Here is a 14,672-nt window from a genome sequence, read left to right as displayed (position 1 = left end):
ACTGAACTTATCTGATAATATGAACAATATCTACAATAACTGATCACTCATACTGTATGTTATAATGATCGTTTAAAACCCCAGAGGAAGATGTGAAATGATAGTATATGATATTCATGGTTTGTATTTTTATCATTTAGAAATGATGTCACCACTGAACCAGAAATATCACACATGCGCTTTTAAATACTGCATATACGGCTGGTCAGCGTGAACGAGCTTCTGTGTAATTTTTCAGTATTTCTATCCAAACATACGAGAGTATACAGAACAGAAGAACTGGCTGATGGGTGAAATCTCATGCTAAAATCAACATCACTTATTGCTTCATGAGCAGGAATAAAATCAGAAGAAGAAGAAATCAGTCGATGTACTGCGACAGCCATCTGAAACCGTCCCCATAACCCTGTTTTTTCAGAACGCTGCACATGAAGACCTCCAGCGGCCGGACGTTCGACTCCTTCAAAGACACGTTACCCTACAATCACAGAAAACAACACTGAGCATTAAAGAATCACATATGAGTGTTTGATGTCTGTGATTGGCTGATTCTGACCTTCCCCGTGGTCTGTCCCTCCAGACAGAAGACCTCTCGCAGTCTCATGTCACTCACAGCTTCAGGTCGGTCGATCTTGTTTCCCAGAACCAGGACGGGCACACTGGAGATGGTCTCATCCGACAGGAGAGACTACAGAAACACACGGCCTTTAACTTTAAAACCTTGGCTAAACACTCGACTTTAATGTGATTGGCCGAGAGAGAGGAGTCTCACGTCAAGCTCCACCTTTGATTCTGCGAGGCGCTCGTGATCGGCACAGTCGACAAAGAAGACGACGCCATTGACGGCAGGGAGATAGTTCTTCCACACTCTCCGTGCTGCAGGTACAGGAAGAATTCCACACAGTGTCTCAAACTATCTTCTTTTGTGAAGACAGAGTCGGACAGGTTTAACATTAACGTTTTGAGAAACAACTTCTCACCTTGTACATGACCACCCAGATCAAATGTAGTGAAGGTCATCCCAGCAATGGTTAACTCCTCTGATGCTGAAAAAATTCATTCAGAAAATCAACAATTTCATATGAATTCTTTCATCGTACAGTTGTGTCATACTGATGATGTCTTACTGGGATGTAATGTAGGTACGTGTTGTCCTAGTCGATCATCTTTCAGCATGTGCAGAAGTGTTGTTTTTCCAGCATTGTCTAAACCAAGAAACACCAGTTTACCAGACTTCCTGTACAAACCTGCACAAAAACCAAACACACACACAAATCAACAGCAACACAATATTTATACGTGACATCTTAACACTCTGTCTGGTTTGGGAAGGCCGAGTCCTCCGGAGGTCTCATTTGAAGCCTGTTACCTCATCGAGGCGGTCTCGCTTCATTAAAGCAGGCAGGACACTCCGTATGCACCCTTCCTACATCCTTCTTTCACAAGAATTCGGAGGACACATGAGGTGCACATTCAATCCAATATCTGGCGTATAAATGTGAACCGTATACAATTAGTGTCACGTTTTTTAAAATCTTAGCAGGCAGATTTAGTAAATAGATTTACAAGTGATTTACAAGATTTTAAAATGTTTTAAACAGTAAAACAAAACATTATACTCTTTAACTCATTTGGCATTGATTAGGATAGAAAGTAACCAACTTTTGACCTCTTAAAATCATGTAGAAATCGTTTATTATTCATTTGACAGGAGTGCAAGTGCAACGTGGTACTTCCTTTTTCCGTTCCTGCCAGTTTGCCTATGAAGGACGTCTGGTTTAAATGTTGAGAATCCTCTGTATACAGCACATCCTTTAGAGGACGAGACCACAAGGACGCAGCCTTACCAAACCTGCTGCTAAATAAATGTTTAGGCACACCTAATGAATGCGTGTCACACACTTTATCTATCATGTGGTGACTGTCCAACTTTACAAGTTCAGTCAACCGTGTCTCAACATTTGAATGGTGGTGAAAACAGAACACTTAATTTACCTAAAAACTCAAGTATTCCACTAAAGCCTCTGTAGATCCAGTCAAATATAAATGACATTGCAAATGTGTCACCTGATAAAACAGAAATGTGTAAAACACAGTCATAACGAGCAACATTGACTCACATATAAAGGTTTGTGTTTAAAAAGCACGTGACTCTCACAGAGACTGCTAACTCGATGTAAACAAGATTAAATCATACATATGGATCATCATACCACGTGATCGTCACTGAGATCACAACAGTAGCATATGGTTCTATCCGTTGAATAATATGTATTATATAGGCTAGCACAGGTGTCGCATACCGCAGAACAGTGATATTAATACACATGATAACTGATATTCTACTACATGATCATACTGTAAACACTCCAGTTTCTGATTGTATTTCGAGTTTAATTCAGTGCTCAAAGAGAGAAAGAAAGAAAGTGGAACAACACGAAATAAACAAGACAAGCACAAAAATGACTAATCGTGAGCTATTATTTTAAAAAGGTTAAAATAGCTTAATGAGGCGATAATACAGCGACATTTGATACGGTATACCGTGACGGGTTTTATTATAGCGCTCACGCGCGCAGTTAAACCTGTACACAAACTCACGAGCACGCGCGCAGTTAATCCGGGCCCGAAAGAAGCTCGTTCAGCCGCAGCGCAATAATCAGACTGTTTATCAGATCTCGATCAGATCTCACCTGTATCAGACGCGTGCCACGGCCCGTCCGAATAAAGCTGTCAGAGTGTCTGTGCGTTATAGTCGGAACGCGCTGCGCGACATGAACGCGCGTCTCTAGTAACCCGTAGAATATCTATCAGACGCGCGTGCCACTCTGAGACGACTTCCGCTCGGGGTCACCTGTTCGTCCACGCAGCATTTGATTGGCCGGAGACTTCAGGGGTAAACGGGTGCGCGCTCCAACACACCTGTCTGAAGCTCGCGCCGCGCGTTTATTCACACTCGTTTATTCACACTCGTTTATTCACACTCGTTTTTTCACACTCGTTTATTCACACTCGTTTATTCACACTCGTTTATTCACACTCGTTTATTCACACTCATTGATTCTATGTGAGAGTTTGAGAGGAGTTAATGGTCATTGTGTGGAAAAACTGTGGAGAATCTTACACGACACGAGGGAGGGTGAGCGATGACACAGATTATAATCACACGCACACACACCTGATGGTTTTGCACATACATTTATTATTTTATTCGCACATATATTTTCTGCACATACACTTATTTTATCAGCAGATATACTTGAATGTGTTGCACACATACTTATTTATTTTCACATACACGTTTTTATTTGCAGATAGACTTCATTGTTTTGCACATAAACCTAATTATTTGGCACATAACACTTGAGTTGTTTTTGCTGGGGAGGATCAGATGATGAGGTGTTAGTGTTGTGTGAGTTATTGATCAGTATATGAAGGGTTTCATTGCCGGAAACTGTGTTTCTGTTCTTTCTCTTTCTTTCTCTTTTTCTTCTCCTGCTTAATAAAGTTTTGGTTGTAAATGACGCCATCTAGCGACTAAACCAAGCGAATACAGACAGTAATGCGCCGCTCATTTATCCATTAAGAGATTTCAATCTGATGTCCGTCTGTTTTATAATTGTGTATATAACACGTTTTTTGGGCTGGTCATGGAAAACTTTTTTAAAATGAAAACAAACATTATGTGTAAGTTTAAATGTTTTTGATATTTCTATATTTTCAAAAACTTGTGGTTACATATCCAAATTTCATTAATTTTATTCGTGAGTCTAAGTCTACTGCTGCAGTTTGCACAACATTATTAATAAAAAAGCAACGAAGACGTATAATATTTGTATGATTATGTGAATAATTGACTTGGACTGTTCTGGGATGTACATATTAATATGTATTAATATGAATTGCATGTATTCTTAGATACTAGTTTTCATTAAAAACAATTGTTATGTTTTCATCGTTGTGGGCATTGTTTTGTGAGATTTATCAACAAAGTTGTACACTCTACAAGATAAGATTAAAACTCAGTGTCAGTATTATATTCACTAGACTTACAGCTCCGTTCTGTCATTTACATGTAGATGTTTAGAGAGATTATTTTGACTCACGGGTCTGATTTTGAATATTCCATACATACATACATACATACATACATACATACATTTATTATATGTTAGTCACAGATGTGAGAGAGTTTATATATTTATAGTTTGCTCAAAGCAGTGTTGTTTCTTGCTGTAGTATTATTAAGAAGGTTTTTCTTGTAAATTATTATAATATCTCATGTGTGTTATGCACAAGCTGTGAACACCAGATGTCACTCATCTCATCTGCAGTTCCTGGACCTCACAGGTTGAAATATTATTGTTTTCAGTGGCATACTGTGTGAAATATTTTATTTCCATGAACATTACACACATATTCGATCAACAAGCAAGCAAATATTCTCTTTTTGTTTATATTAAAATGGCATTCATAATAAGAAAACTCTATATAAATCGCAGTGAAATGTATAAGGAAGCTCCTCCTGTTCGACATTTTCTTCGTAAGTTACTGATCCTGAAACGGCGTGAGAGGTTGAAAGTTTAAAATCATTCCTCCTTCTGCTCTCATGACCAGGTTGTAGAGACGCCGCACCGTTTTGGGTCCGGGCAGAATTCTGAACCTTGACAGCGTCTGAGCGACCACCACCTTTATTTCTGCCATAGCAAAGTTCTGACCGATGCAGTTCCTGGCAGACATACACAGAAGAGAAACGCAAGAAGGATCCCATTGGTGAGTCAAACACAGATTAACTGCCACTCATTTCCCTCCGACATTAACTTGTGTGTATTATAGTGTACCTGGGTCCTGCAGAGAACGGTATAAAAGCATGAGGCGATCTTCCCTTTGGCCTCTGTGGATCAAACCGCGTGGGGTCAAACACCTGAAGAAAGAGACGGCAGACATCATTCTTAAAGTTCTCATTTGTTTCAGTGTCGACGAGAGCGAGTCTTACCTCTGGATCGCTCCAGATAACAGGATTGCGATGGATACCGTAAATACTGATCAAGCACAAACTCCCTACGGATAGAAAAATACGATTAGCATGTGTTTGAAAGACATCAGCAGCGACGTCTCTGGGTTTGATGTGACGTCAGAGAAGTGAATACCCTGTGGAATGACAAGGTCTCCTGGAATCTTCATGTCCTGCGAGAAGTATCGGGTCAGAGCCAGAACGGGCGGGTGAAGCCTCAAACTCTCCTTAATGCACATGGTGGTGAACGTAAGTTGACTGAGGTCATCCCTACAGCCAATCAACATAAAGCATTCGTTAACGTACCACATTTCAGACTGCGCTGCTGTAGCGCTTCGGTGAGGTCATGTCATCATGTATGTATGTGTGTGTCTGACCAGGTGATGTCGTCCGTCTCTCTGTCCTGCAGCAGTGATGTGACTTCAGCACGACACCGGTCCTGATAGTCCTGATGCATGGACAGATTGTAGAAGATCCAGGAGAGGGCGCTGGCAGTGGTGTCGTGACCTGAGTCCAGACAGAAGTGACGGTTACACGGCGTCATGTGAACACGAGAGAACACACGGACGATCTAAACTCACCCGCAAACAAGAACATATCCGCGTGTGCCTGGATCTCCTCGTTGGAGAGTCCCTCGCCGTTCTCATCCTGTGTGAGACATGTTTTTAGAATAAATGCGATTGGCTAATCGCTTAAACCATCAAATCTGTGACTTACTTTTGACAACAGCAGTAGGTCGATTAGATCTGTGTCTTTTTTCTTGTATCCTCCCTTGTATTCCTGGTTTACAGAGCGGCTCTTTCCACTTCCCTGCTGGTCGAGTTGGAGTCGTCGTTCTCTCACGACATCAGCGGTAAAGCCGTGCACGATGTCACAAGCCTTGCGAAACCTCCGGCCCTTTTCAGAGCGCCAGTACAGCCAGTCCCAGTGGTGAGGGAGATAATGTTGTCTCTTGACCACCAGTATGGACAGCTCCAAAATGGCTGCAATGTATTCACGGGGTTTTCTGAGAGACGGCGAGACAGGCGGAGGTGAGACACCTGTGTTTTCTCACATGTGTATGTGTGAACGGAGAGACTCACCCCGGACACTCGCTGTCACAGCTGAAGGTGCATTTCAGCAAACTGTCCAGAGTCAATGAGCTCATGTGCTCAAACATGTCCAGATCATTCTGCCCCGCCGCCAGCAGATGACACCATTTATCCTGAATCACACCGAACAATGACAACTTCACAAACAAACACATCTTTACATTTATAGATATATATATATATAAGATATATCATTTGTTCTGTTTTGCCTTTATTTATACATTGCCGTGGAAAGAGAAGAGAAGGGGGGGGGTCGGGAAAGGACTTCAAGCTGGGACTCGATTTAGAGGATGTTTGTTATTTTAGCTAATGTGATTCTGTTGACATCTATCCTGAAGACAGGAAGATATCACAAACCATTTCTTCTCTTTAGAGATCAGTGATTAGTTGAAGGGTATTTATAGCATCTTATGTCTTATGTTTCAAATAAATCTTATGACAGACATCAAGCTCTATGTTTCAACTCTAAAATGCTGAAAGTAATTCTGAATGTTCGACATGTGATGCAACCGTTTCCCCTGACTGGGCAGCTGTATCCTATAATACAATATATTTTTATCATTTAACTTGTTCTATAATTCTATGTAGGCAAAATTGAATATAAAACAGAATGTGTGTGCGCATGTTTGTGCTTGTTTGTGTGTGCGTGTGTTTGTGCATGTTTGTCTTTGTTTGTGTGTGCGCGTGTTTGTGCATGTTTGTGAGTGTGCTTGCGTGAGAGTGTGTTTGTGGGTGAGTGAGCGAGCGTGTGTGTGTGTGTTTGTCACTGCAGAAACACAGAAGTTGTGAATCCGGCTGTCTGAGCCTTAACCGTCTGTCTACACTGTGGGTTATATTAGCCCTGAAATGCCTGTGCCAGTATACTTGTGTGTGTGTGTGTGTGTGTGTGTGTGTGTGTGTGTGTAACGTACGTGCATTTTGTTGGTTGACTGATTGAATATATGCACATATTTTTTGAGGATGTCGAAATGGAAAGCTGAAGTCAGAAGTCGACGATGGCGAGTCCATTCCTGACCATTCTGCAGCAGAAGACAGTTCCCTGTAATGCACACAGAAAGTGATGGACACTACAGGAGTACACACTGTAAAGCACACTGACACACAGTATGTGGACACAAAGTAAACGTGTAAACATGTCTTTGTGTGGACATCACATACCCAGCCAGGGTTTCATAAAGCCGTAAAAGATCCTGTCTTTGAATGTAATGGAAGCTGTCAGAATAATTCAAAGTGTTTGTTAGTAAAACACAGTTTCTCACTCTCATCACCACATGACATTATCAGTCTGTCATAGATTGAACTTTGTAAACCCTTTCGGAGTGTTTTTGTGCCACTTCTTGTGTAACTGTGACGTGTCATCAGCTACAGAAATGAATACATGTGTGACCTTGAGTTCTATTCATGTCATGCGTGTGTTTCTCACCAGAGGCCGTCAGGAGAGATTTCACATAGTCTGGATGGAAAAGACGAACCATATTGTAGAACGGACCAAGATACCAGGCACATGAATGAACATACCGGCGAATTATATCATCCACGGCCTGTAGACCCTCTTCATTATGACCCATCTGAAACACACACACACAGTCTGACTGAGATCAGTCAAATAATCTTCAGCAAACATCCGCTGACATTGATTATAACAGCAGTGGCTTTAACACTGAGCATGAGATATCTCTGTTTTTATCTCGGTTCCTGTTCTGTGCTTCACATTTGATCTCCTTCCACATGACAGAGAATTGACTTGACAGCAACTATGACTGATATAGACATTACACCACCTCTGTCAGACACTCTTCTGTGATGTTTGGAATAAAATAATGTTTTTATACTATTTCCAAAACGTTTTAAAATTATTTCAGTGCAGTTCAGTGTTATTCAGACAATTATTCTGCATCAGTCTGATTCAGTGGTTTATTGTGATTCAGTCTGATTCAGTCGTTCATTGTGATTCAGTCATTGATTCTGATTCACTGTGGTTTATTGTGATTTAGTTTAATCCAGTCAGTGTCATTCAGTGGTTTTTTTCATTCAGTCTGATTCAGTGGTTTACTGTCATTCAGTCTGATTCAGTGGTTTACTGTCATTCAGTCTGATTCAGTGGTTTACTGTCATTCAGTCTGATTCAGTTGGTTTATTGTGATTCAGTCTGATTCGGTGGTTTATTGTGATTCAGTCTGATTCCGTGGTTTATTGTGATTCAGTCTGATTCGGTGGTTTATTGTGATTCAGTCTGATTCCGTGGTTTATTGTGATTCAGTCTGATTCAGTGGTTTATTGTGATCCAGTCTGATTCAGTGGTTTATTGTGATTCAGTCTGATTCAGTCTGGTTTATTGTGATTCAGTGGTTTACTGTCATTCAGTCTGATTCAGTGGTTTACTGTCATTCAGTCTGATTCAGTGGTTTATTGTCATTCAGTCTGATTCAGTGGTTTATTGTGATTTAGTCTGATTCAGTGGTTTATTGTGATTCAGTCTGATTCAGTGGTTTATTGTCATTCAGTCTGATTCAGTGGTTTACTGTCATTCAGTCTGATTCAGTGGTTTATTGTCATTCAGTCTGATTCAGTGGTTTATTGTCATTCAGTCTGATTCAGTGGTTTATTGTCATTCAGTTTGATTCAGTGGTTTATTGTGATTCAGTCTGATTCAGTGGTTTATTGTCATTCAGTCTGATTCAGTGGTTTATTGTCATTCAGTCTGATTCAGTGGTTTACTGTCATTCAGTCTGATTCAGTGGTTTATTGTGATTCAGTCTGATTCAGTGGTTTATTGTGATCCTGTCTGATTCAGAGGTTTATTGTGATTCAGTCTGATTCAGTCTGGTTTATTGTGATTCAGTGGTTTACTGTCATTCAGTCTGATTCAGTGGTTTATTGTCATTCAGTCTGATTCAGTGGTTTACTGTCATTCAGTCTGATTCAGTGGTTTATTGTCATTCAGTCTGATTCAGTGGTTTATTGTCATTCAGTCTGATTCAGTGGTTTATTGTCATTCAGTTTGATTCAGTGGTTTATTGTCATTCAGTCTGATTCAGTGGTTTATTGTCATTCAGTCTGATTCAGTGGTTTATTGTCATTCAGTCTGATTCAGTGGTTTACTGTCATTCAGTCTGATTCAGTGGTTTATTGTCATTCAGTCTGATTCAGTGGTTTACTGTCATTCAGTCTGATTCAGTGGTTTACTGTCATTCAGTCTGATTCAGTGGTTTATTGTGATTCAGTCTGATTCAGTGGTTTATTGTGATCCTGTCTGATTCAGAGGTTTATTGTGATTCAGTCTGATTCAGTCTGGTTTATTGTGATTCAGTGGTTTACTGTCATTCAGTCTGATTCAGTGGTTTATTGTCATTCAGTCTGATTCAGTGGTTTACTGTCATTCAGTCTGATTCAGTGGTTTATTGTCATTCAGTCTGATTCAGTGGTTTATTGTCATTCAGTCTGATTCAGTGGTTTATTGTCATTCAGTTTGATTCAGTGGTTTATTGTCATTCAGTCTGATTCAGTGGTTTATTGTCATTCAGTCTGATTCAGTGGTTTATTGTCATTCAGTCTGATTCAGTGGTTTACTGTCATTCAGTCTGATTCAGTGGTTTATTGTCATTCAGTCTGATTCAGTGGTTTACTGTCATTCAGTCTGATTCAGTGGTTTATTGTCATTCAGTCTGATTCAGTGGTTTATTGTCATTCAGTTTGATTCAGTGGTTTACTGTCATTCAGTCTGATTCAGTGGTTTATTGTCATTCAGTCTGATTCAGTGGTTTACTGTCATTCAGTCTGATTCAGTGGTTTATTGTCATTCAGTCTGATTCAGTGGTTTACTGTCATTCAGTCTGATTCAGTGGTTTATTGTCATTCAGTCTGATTCAGTGGTTTATTGTCATTCAGTTTGATTCAGTGGTTTATTGTGATTCAGTCTGATTCAGTGGTTTATTGTCATTCAGTCTGATTCAGTGGTTTATTGTCATTCAGTCTGATTCAGTGGTTTATTGTGATTCAGTCTGATTCAGTGGTTTATTGTCATTCAGTCTGATTCAGTGGTTTACTGTCATTCAGTCTGATTCAGTGGTTTACTGTGATTCAGTCTGATTCAGTGGTTTATTGTGATCCTGTCTGATTCAGAGGTTTATTGTGATTCAGTCTGATTCAGTCTGGTTTATTGTGATTCAGTGGTTTACTGTCATTCAGTCTGATTCAGTGGTTTATTGTCATTCAGTCTGATTCAGTGGTTTATTGTCATTCAGTCTGATTCAGTGGTTTATTGTGATTCAGTCTGATTCAGTGGTTTATTGTGATTCAGTCTGATTCAGTGGTTTATTGTCATTCAGTCTGATTCAGTGGTTTACTGTCATTCAGTCTGATTCAGTGGTTTATTGTCATTCAGTTTGATTCAGTGGTTTATAGTCATTCAGTCTGATTCAGTGGTTTATTGTCATTCAGTCTGATTCAGTGGTTTATTGTCATTCAGTCTGATTCAGTGGTTTATTGTCATTCAGTCTGATTCAGTGGTTTACTGTCATTCAGTCTGATTCAGTGGTTTATTGTGATTCAGTCTGATTCAGTGGTTTATTGTGATCCTGTCTGATTCAGAGGTTTATTGTGATTCAGTCTGATTCAGTGGTTTATTGTGATCCTGTCTGATTCAGAGGTTTATTGTGATTCAGTCTGATTCAGTCTGGTTTATTGTGATTCAGTGGTTTACTGTCATTCAGTCTGATTCAGTGGTTTATTGTCATTCAGTCTGATTCAGTGGTTTATTGTGATTCAGTCTGATTCAGTGGTTTATTGTGATTCAGTCTGATTCAGTGGTTTATTGTCATTCAGTCTGATTCAGTGGTTTACTGTCATTCAGTCTGATTCAGTGGTTTATTGTCATTCAGTTTGATTCAGTGGTTTATTGTCATTCAGTCTGATTCAGTGGTTTATTGTCATTCAGTCTGATTCAGTGGTTTATTGTCATTCAGTCTGATTCAGTGGTTTACTGTCATTCAGTCTGATTCAGTGGTTTATTGCCATTCAGTCTGATTCATTGGTTTACTGTCATTCAGTCTGATTCAGTGGTTTATTGTCATTCAGTCTGATTCAGTGGTTTATTGTCATTCAGTTTGATTCAGTGGTTTATTGTGATTCAGTCTGATTCAGTGGTTTATTGTCATTCAGTCTGATTCAGTGGTTTATTGTGATTCAGTCTGATTCAGTGGTTTATTGTCATTCAGTCTGATTCAGTGGTTTACTGTCATTCAGTCTGATTCAGTGGTTTATTGTCATTCAGTCTGATTCAGTGGTTTACTGTCATTCAGTCTGATTCAGTGGTTTATTGTCATTCAGTCTGATTCAGTGGTTTATTGTCATTCAGTCTGATTCAGTGGTTTATTGTCATTCAGTCTGATTCAGTGGTTTACTGTCATTCAGTCTGATTCAGACTTTTATTTATGGACAAACCTGGCAACCGGCTTCCTGTTTTATTATCAAGCCATATTTGGACTGTGCTTCCTCCCCTGCTAATGTGAACCCATTCTGTGGACGATACTTCCTGTAATTTCATTATTGCCTCTGCATTGCTGCTAATGATTGCAATTAGTGACTAATTGTTTAACAGCTGGCCATGAGGGTTTGAAGGAGATAAAAACTGGTTCTTTGGAACCCGAGAGAGGTCTTTTCCTTGCCTGGTGGTTCTTGTGCTGCTGCCATTGTGGTCAACGTATTCCCCTGCTCTGCAAGCGAAGCCAGGTTCCCCGGCTTCTCTATTTGACCACCGGTGTACTGCAGCTGGATTTTCTCAACGCTCTCTAATGTCCTTTAAAGGGCCGTAACTATAACTTCTCACACAGTGTGAATGTGTGTCTAATTTCTGCCTGTGGTATTGATGTTCATTGTGGTCGCTTGCTTTCCTGCCCCAGAAATACCTATCCTGTGGCTCCAGTAGTTGACGTTATCCGGAAGATGGTGGCTATCCTCGAACCTTCTTCAACGCTTGCTGTTTGCTGATTAGAGTACTGTAACTTCATCCTGTGGGTCTGACGACTGCCGTGACCCTCTGGACGTGTTTGTTCGACTTCCTAGAGAGAGGACAGCTGGGTGAACTGCTGAGAAGTCACCGAACCTGAACCTTTGCTCTAAATTTCTTCAGAGATGTCATTTTAGTAAACTTTTGCCCCTACATGATACATTCCCAGTTAGCACTTGCTGGCCTATTAATAAAGAGTATTTTTGTATTTGTACTTCGACTGTCTGTTGTTTCTGCAGCTGGGACCTGAGTCATTTTGTTATTTAAAGTCGGTCAGTAGGTGACATTTTCAATTGTCATTCAGTCTGATTCAGTGCTTTATTGTCATTCAGTTTGATTCAGTGGTTTATTGTCATTCAGTCTGATTCAGTGGTTTATTGTGATTCAGTCTGATTCAGTGGTTTATTGTCATTCAGTCTGATTCAGTGGTTTACTGTCATTCAGTCTGATTCAGTGGTTTATTGTCATTCAGTCTGATTCAGTGGTTTATTGTCATTCAGTCTGATTCAGTGGTTTATTGTCATTCAGTCTGATTCAGTGGTTTACTGTCATTCAGTTTGATTCAGTGGTTTATTGTGATTCAGTCTGATTCAGTGGTTTATTGTCATTCAGTCTGATTCAGTGGTTTATTGTGATTCAGTCTGATTCAGTGGTTTATTGTCATTCAGTCTGATTCAGTGGTTTACTGTCATTCAGTCTGATTCAGTGGTTTATTGTGATTCAGTCTGATTCAGTGGTTTATTGTGATTCAGTCTGATTCAGTGGTTTATTGTCATTCAGTCTGATTCAGTGGTTTACTGTCATTCAGTCTGATTCAGTGGTTTACTGTCATTCAGTCTGATTCAGTGGTTTACTGTCATTCAGTCTGATTCAGTGGTTTACTGTCATTCAGTCTGATTCAGTGGTTTACTGTCATTCAGTCTGATTCAGTGGTTTACTGTCATTCAGTCTGATTCAGTGGTTTACTGTCATTCAGTCTGATTCAGTGGTTTACTGTCATTCAGTCTGATTCAGTGGTTTACTGTCATTCAGTCTGATTCAGTGGTTTACTGTCATTCAGTCTGATTCAGTGGTTTACTGTCATTCAGTCTGATTCAGTGGTTTATTGTCATTCAGTCTGATTCAGTGGTTTACTGTCATTCAGTCTGATTCAGTGGTTTACTGTCATTCAGTCTGATTCAGTGGTTTACTGTCATTCAGTCTGATTCAGTGGTTTACTGTCATTCAGTTTGATTCAGTGGTTTATTGTCATTCAGTTTGATTCAGTGGTTTATTGTCATTCAGTCTGATTCAGTGGTTTATTGTGATTCAGTCTGATTCAGTGGTTTATTGTCATTCAGTTTGATTCAGTGGTTTATTGTCATTCAGTTTGATTCAGTGGTTTATTGTGATTCAGTCTGATTCAGTGGTTTACTGTCATTCAGTCTGATTCAGTGGTTTACTGTCATTCAGTTTGATTCAGTGGTTTATTGTCATTCAGTTTGATTCAGTGGTTTATTGTCATTCAGTCTGATTCAGTGGTTTATTGTCATTCAGTTTGATTCAGTGGTTTATTGTGATTCAGTCTGATTCAGTGGTTTACTGTCATTCAGTCTGATTCAGTGGTTTACTGTCATTCAGTCTGATTCAGTGGTTTACTGTCATTCAGTCTGATTCAGTGGTTTATTGTCATTCAGTCTGATTCAGTGGTTTATTGTTGTGTAGTGTTGTACAGTATGTGGTGTGTCGCAGTTAAACCGGTTTCTCTGCTTTGACTGTCAAAGACACAAACGCTTCAGTAACTGTACAGCAGTTCTCTTTAGGGTTTTACTGAAGTATTTCAACATGTTTCCTCAAATTCTCTTACACTAGATTTTGAAAAGATATTGTTGCACAATGTCCTGTGATGACAGAAGGACGTTCAATGATGAAAAACACATTCCTGTATAAACGAACTTAAGTGTATTTTAGACTTTTAAACTTTAAAATACACCCTCAGAACACAAAGACACCATATATTAATGTTAATAGGAAATGACGCAGACATCCGAAAACAAGTGACTGCAGTGATGATCACATAGGCCTACAATATAATTGTAAAGCCTAAATATATATATATATATAGATGACAGTATAAAGAGGTTAAACAGGTGAACTCACTAGTCCCATGTGTCCCAGAATCCAGTTTCTTTGCGGCGGCTGATTGAAGCGTCGCAACGCGCGTCGTTTAAAGGCGAGACGCGCCGCGAGCGCGCACACCAGCACCGCGCCGGAGAGCGCGAGGACAGCGATCAGACCCAAAGCCATCGGATTCTTTCACTTTATAAAGAGTTCAGAGTCATACAGACTAATGCTGTGAAGACAGATCAGACTGACGCGCTGCAGAAAGTGTATCTGACAGATCTGATAAGGCAGTTCCGGGTCCTGTCAGACTCATGGCGTCATGATGAGTGTTTGATCGCGTTGAATGTTTCTTTATAACTGACTTATTAAGTTTTTCAAACGGTGTTTCGCCAGTGAAGTGCAGAGAGCGCTCACCTCACCTGCAGGTGCATTTTAATTCATTATTCCAGCTCAATGT

General features: G+C 39.9%; 2 protein-coding genes and 1 long non-coding RNA gene across 4 annotated transcripts; 1 reads left to right on the top strand and 2 right to left on the bottom strand.

Annotated features, from left to right (window-relative positions):
- Window positions 1-61: 61 nt before the first annotated feature.
- sar1aa (secretion associated, Ras related GTPase 1Aa) lies at window positions 62-2,871 on the bottom strand. Of its 2 annotated transcripts, none has more exons than XM_079476290.1 (7): window positions 2,694-2,848; window positions 1,996-2,067; window positions 1,128-1,247; window positions 981-1,046; window positions 773-876; window positions 557-688; window positions 62-478 (listed from the first exon to the last, which is right to left on the bottom strand). In XM_079476290.1, exons 2-7 carry the CDS (start codon window positions 2,051-2,053, stop codon window positions 362-364), a joined length of 597 nt encoding a protein of 198 aa, XP_079332416.1. In that variant the 5' UTR covers window positions 2,054-2,067; window positions 2,694-2,848; the 3' UTR covers window positions 62-361. The 2 variants fall into 2 exon arrangements, with proteins under 2 accessions (XP_079332416.1, XP_079332417.1); XM_079476291.1 differs by having other exon boundaries at window positions 226-478; window positions 785-876; window positions 2,694-2,871.
- A 23-nt stretch (window positions 2,872-2,894) lies between these two features.
- On the top strand, window positions 2,895-5,712 carry LOC306905586. The gene is made up of 3 exons (XR_013787753.1): window positions 2,895-3,139; window positions 4,618-5,263; window positions 5,395-5,712. It is a non-coding gene; the product is annotated as an uncharacterized lncRNA (long non-coding RNA).
- Window positions 4,146-14,672, bottom strand: cyp4f3 (cytochrome P450, family 4, subfamily F, polypeptide 3). Its single transcript, XM_079476288.1, has 12 exons — window positions 14,252-14,672; window positions 7,529-7,673; window positions 7,264-7,317; window positions 7,017-7,144; window positions 6,097-6,218; window positions 5,732-6,020; window positions 5,596-5,662; window positions 5,392-5,521; window positions 5,151-5,284; window positions 4,997-5,061; window positions 4,842-4,924; window positions 4,146-4,729 (listed from the first exon to the last, which is right to left on the bottom strand). Exons 1-12 carry the CDS (start codon window positions 14,396-14,398, stop codon window positions 4,549-4,551), a joined length of 1,545 nt encoding a protein of 514 aa, XP_079332414.1. The 5' UTR covers window positions 14,399-14,672; the 3' UTR covers window positions 4,146-4,548.

Source organism: Barbatula barbatula (assembly GCF_947034865.1).
Source record: "Barbatula barbatula genome assembly, chromosome: 16".
Lineage (NCBI taxonomy): Eukaryota > Metazoa > Chordata > Actinopteri > Cypriniformes > Nemacheilidae > Barbatula > Barbatula barbatula.
Note: the sequence above shows the minus strand (reverse complement) of the source record. Positions and strands in the feature narration are given on the sequence as shown.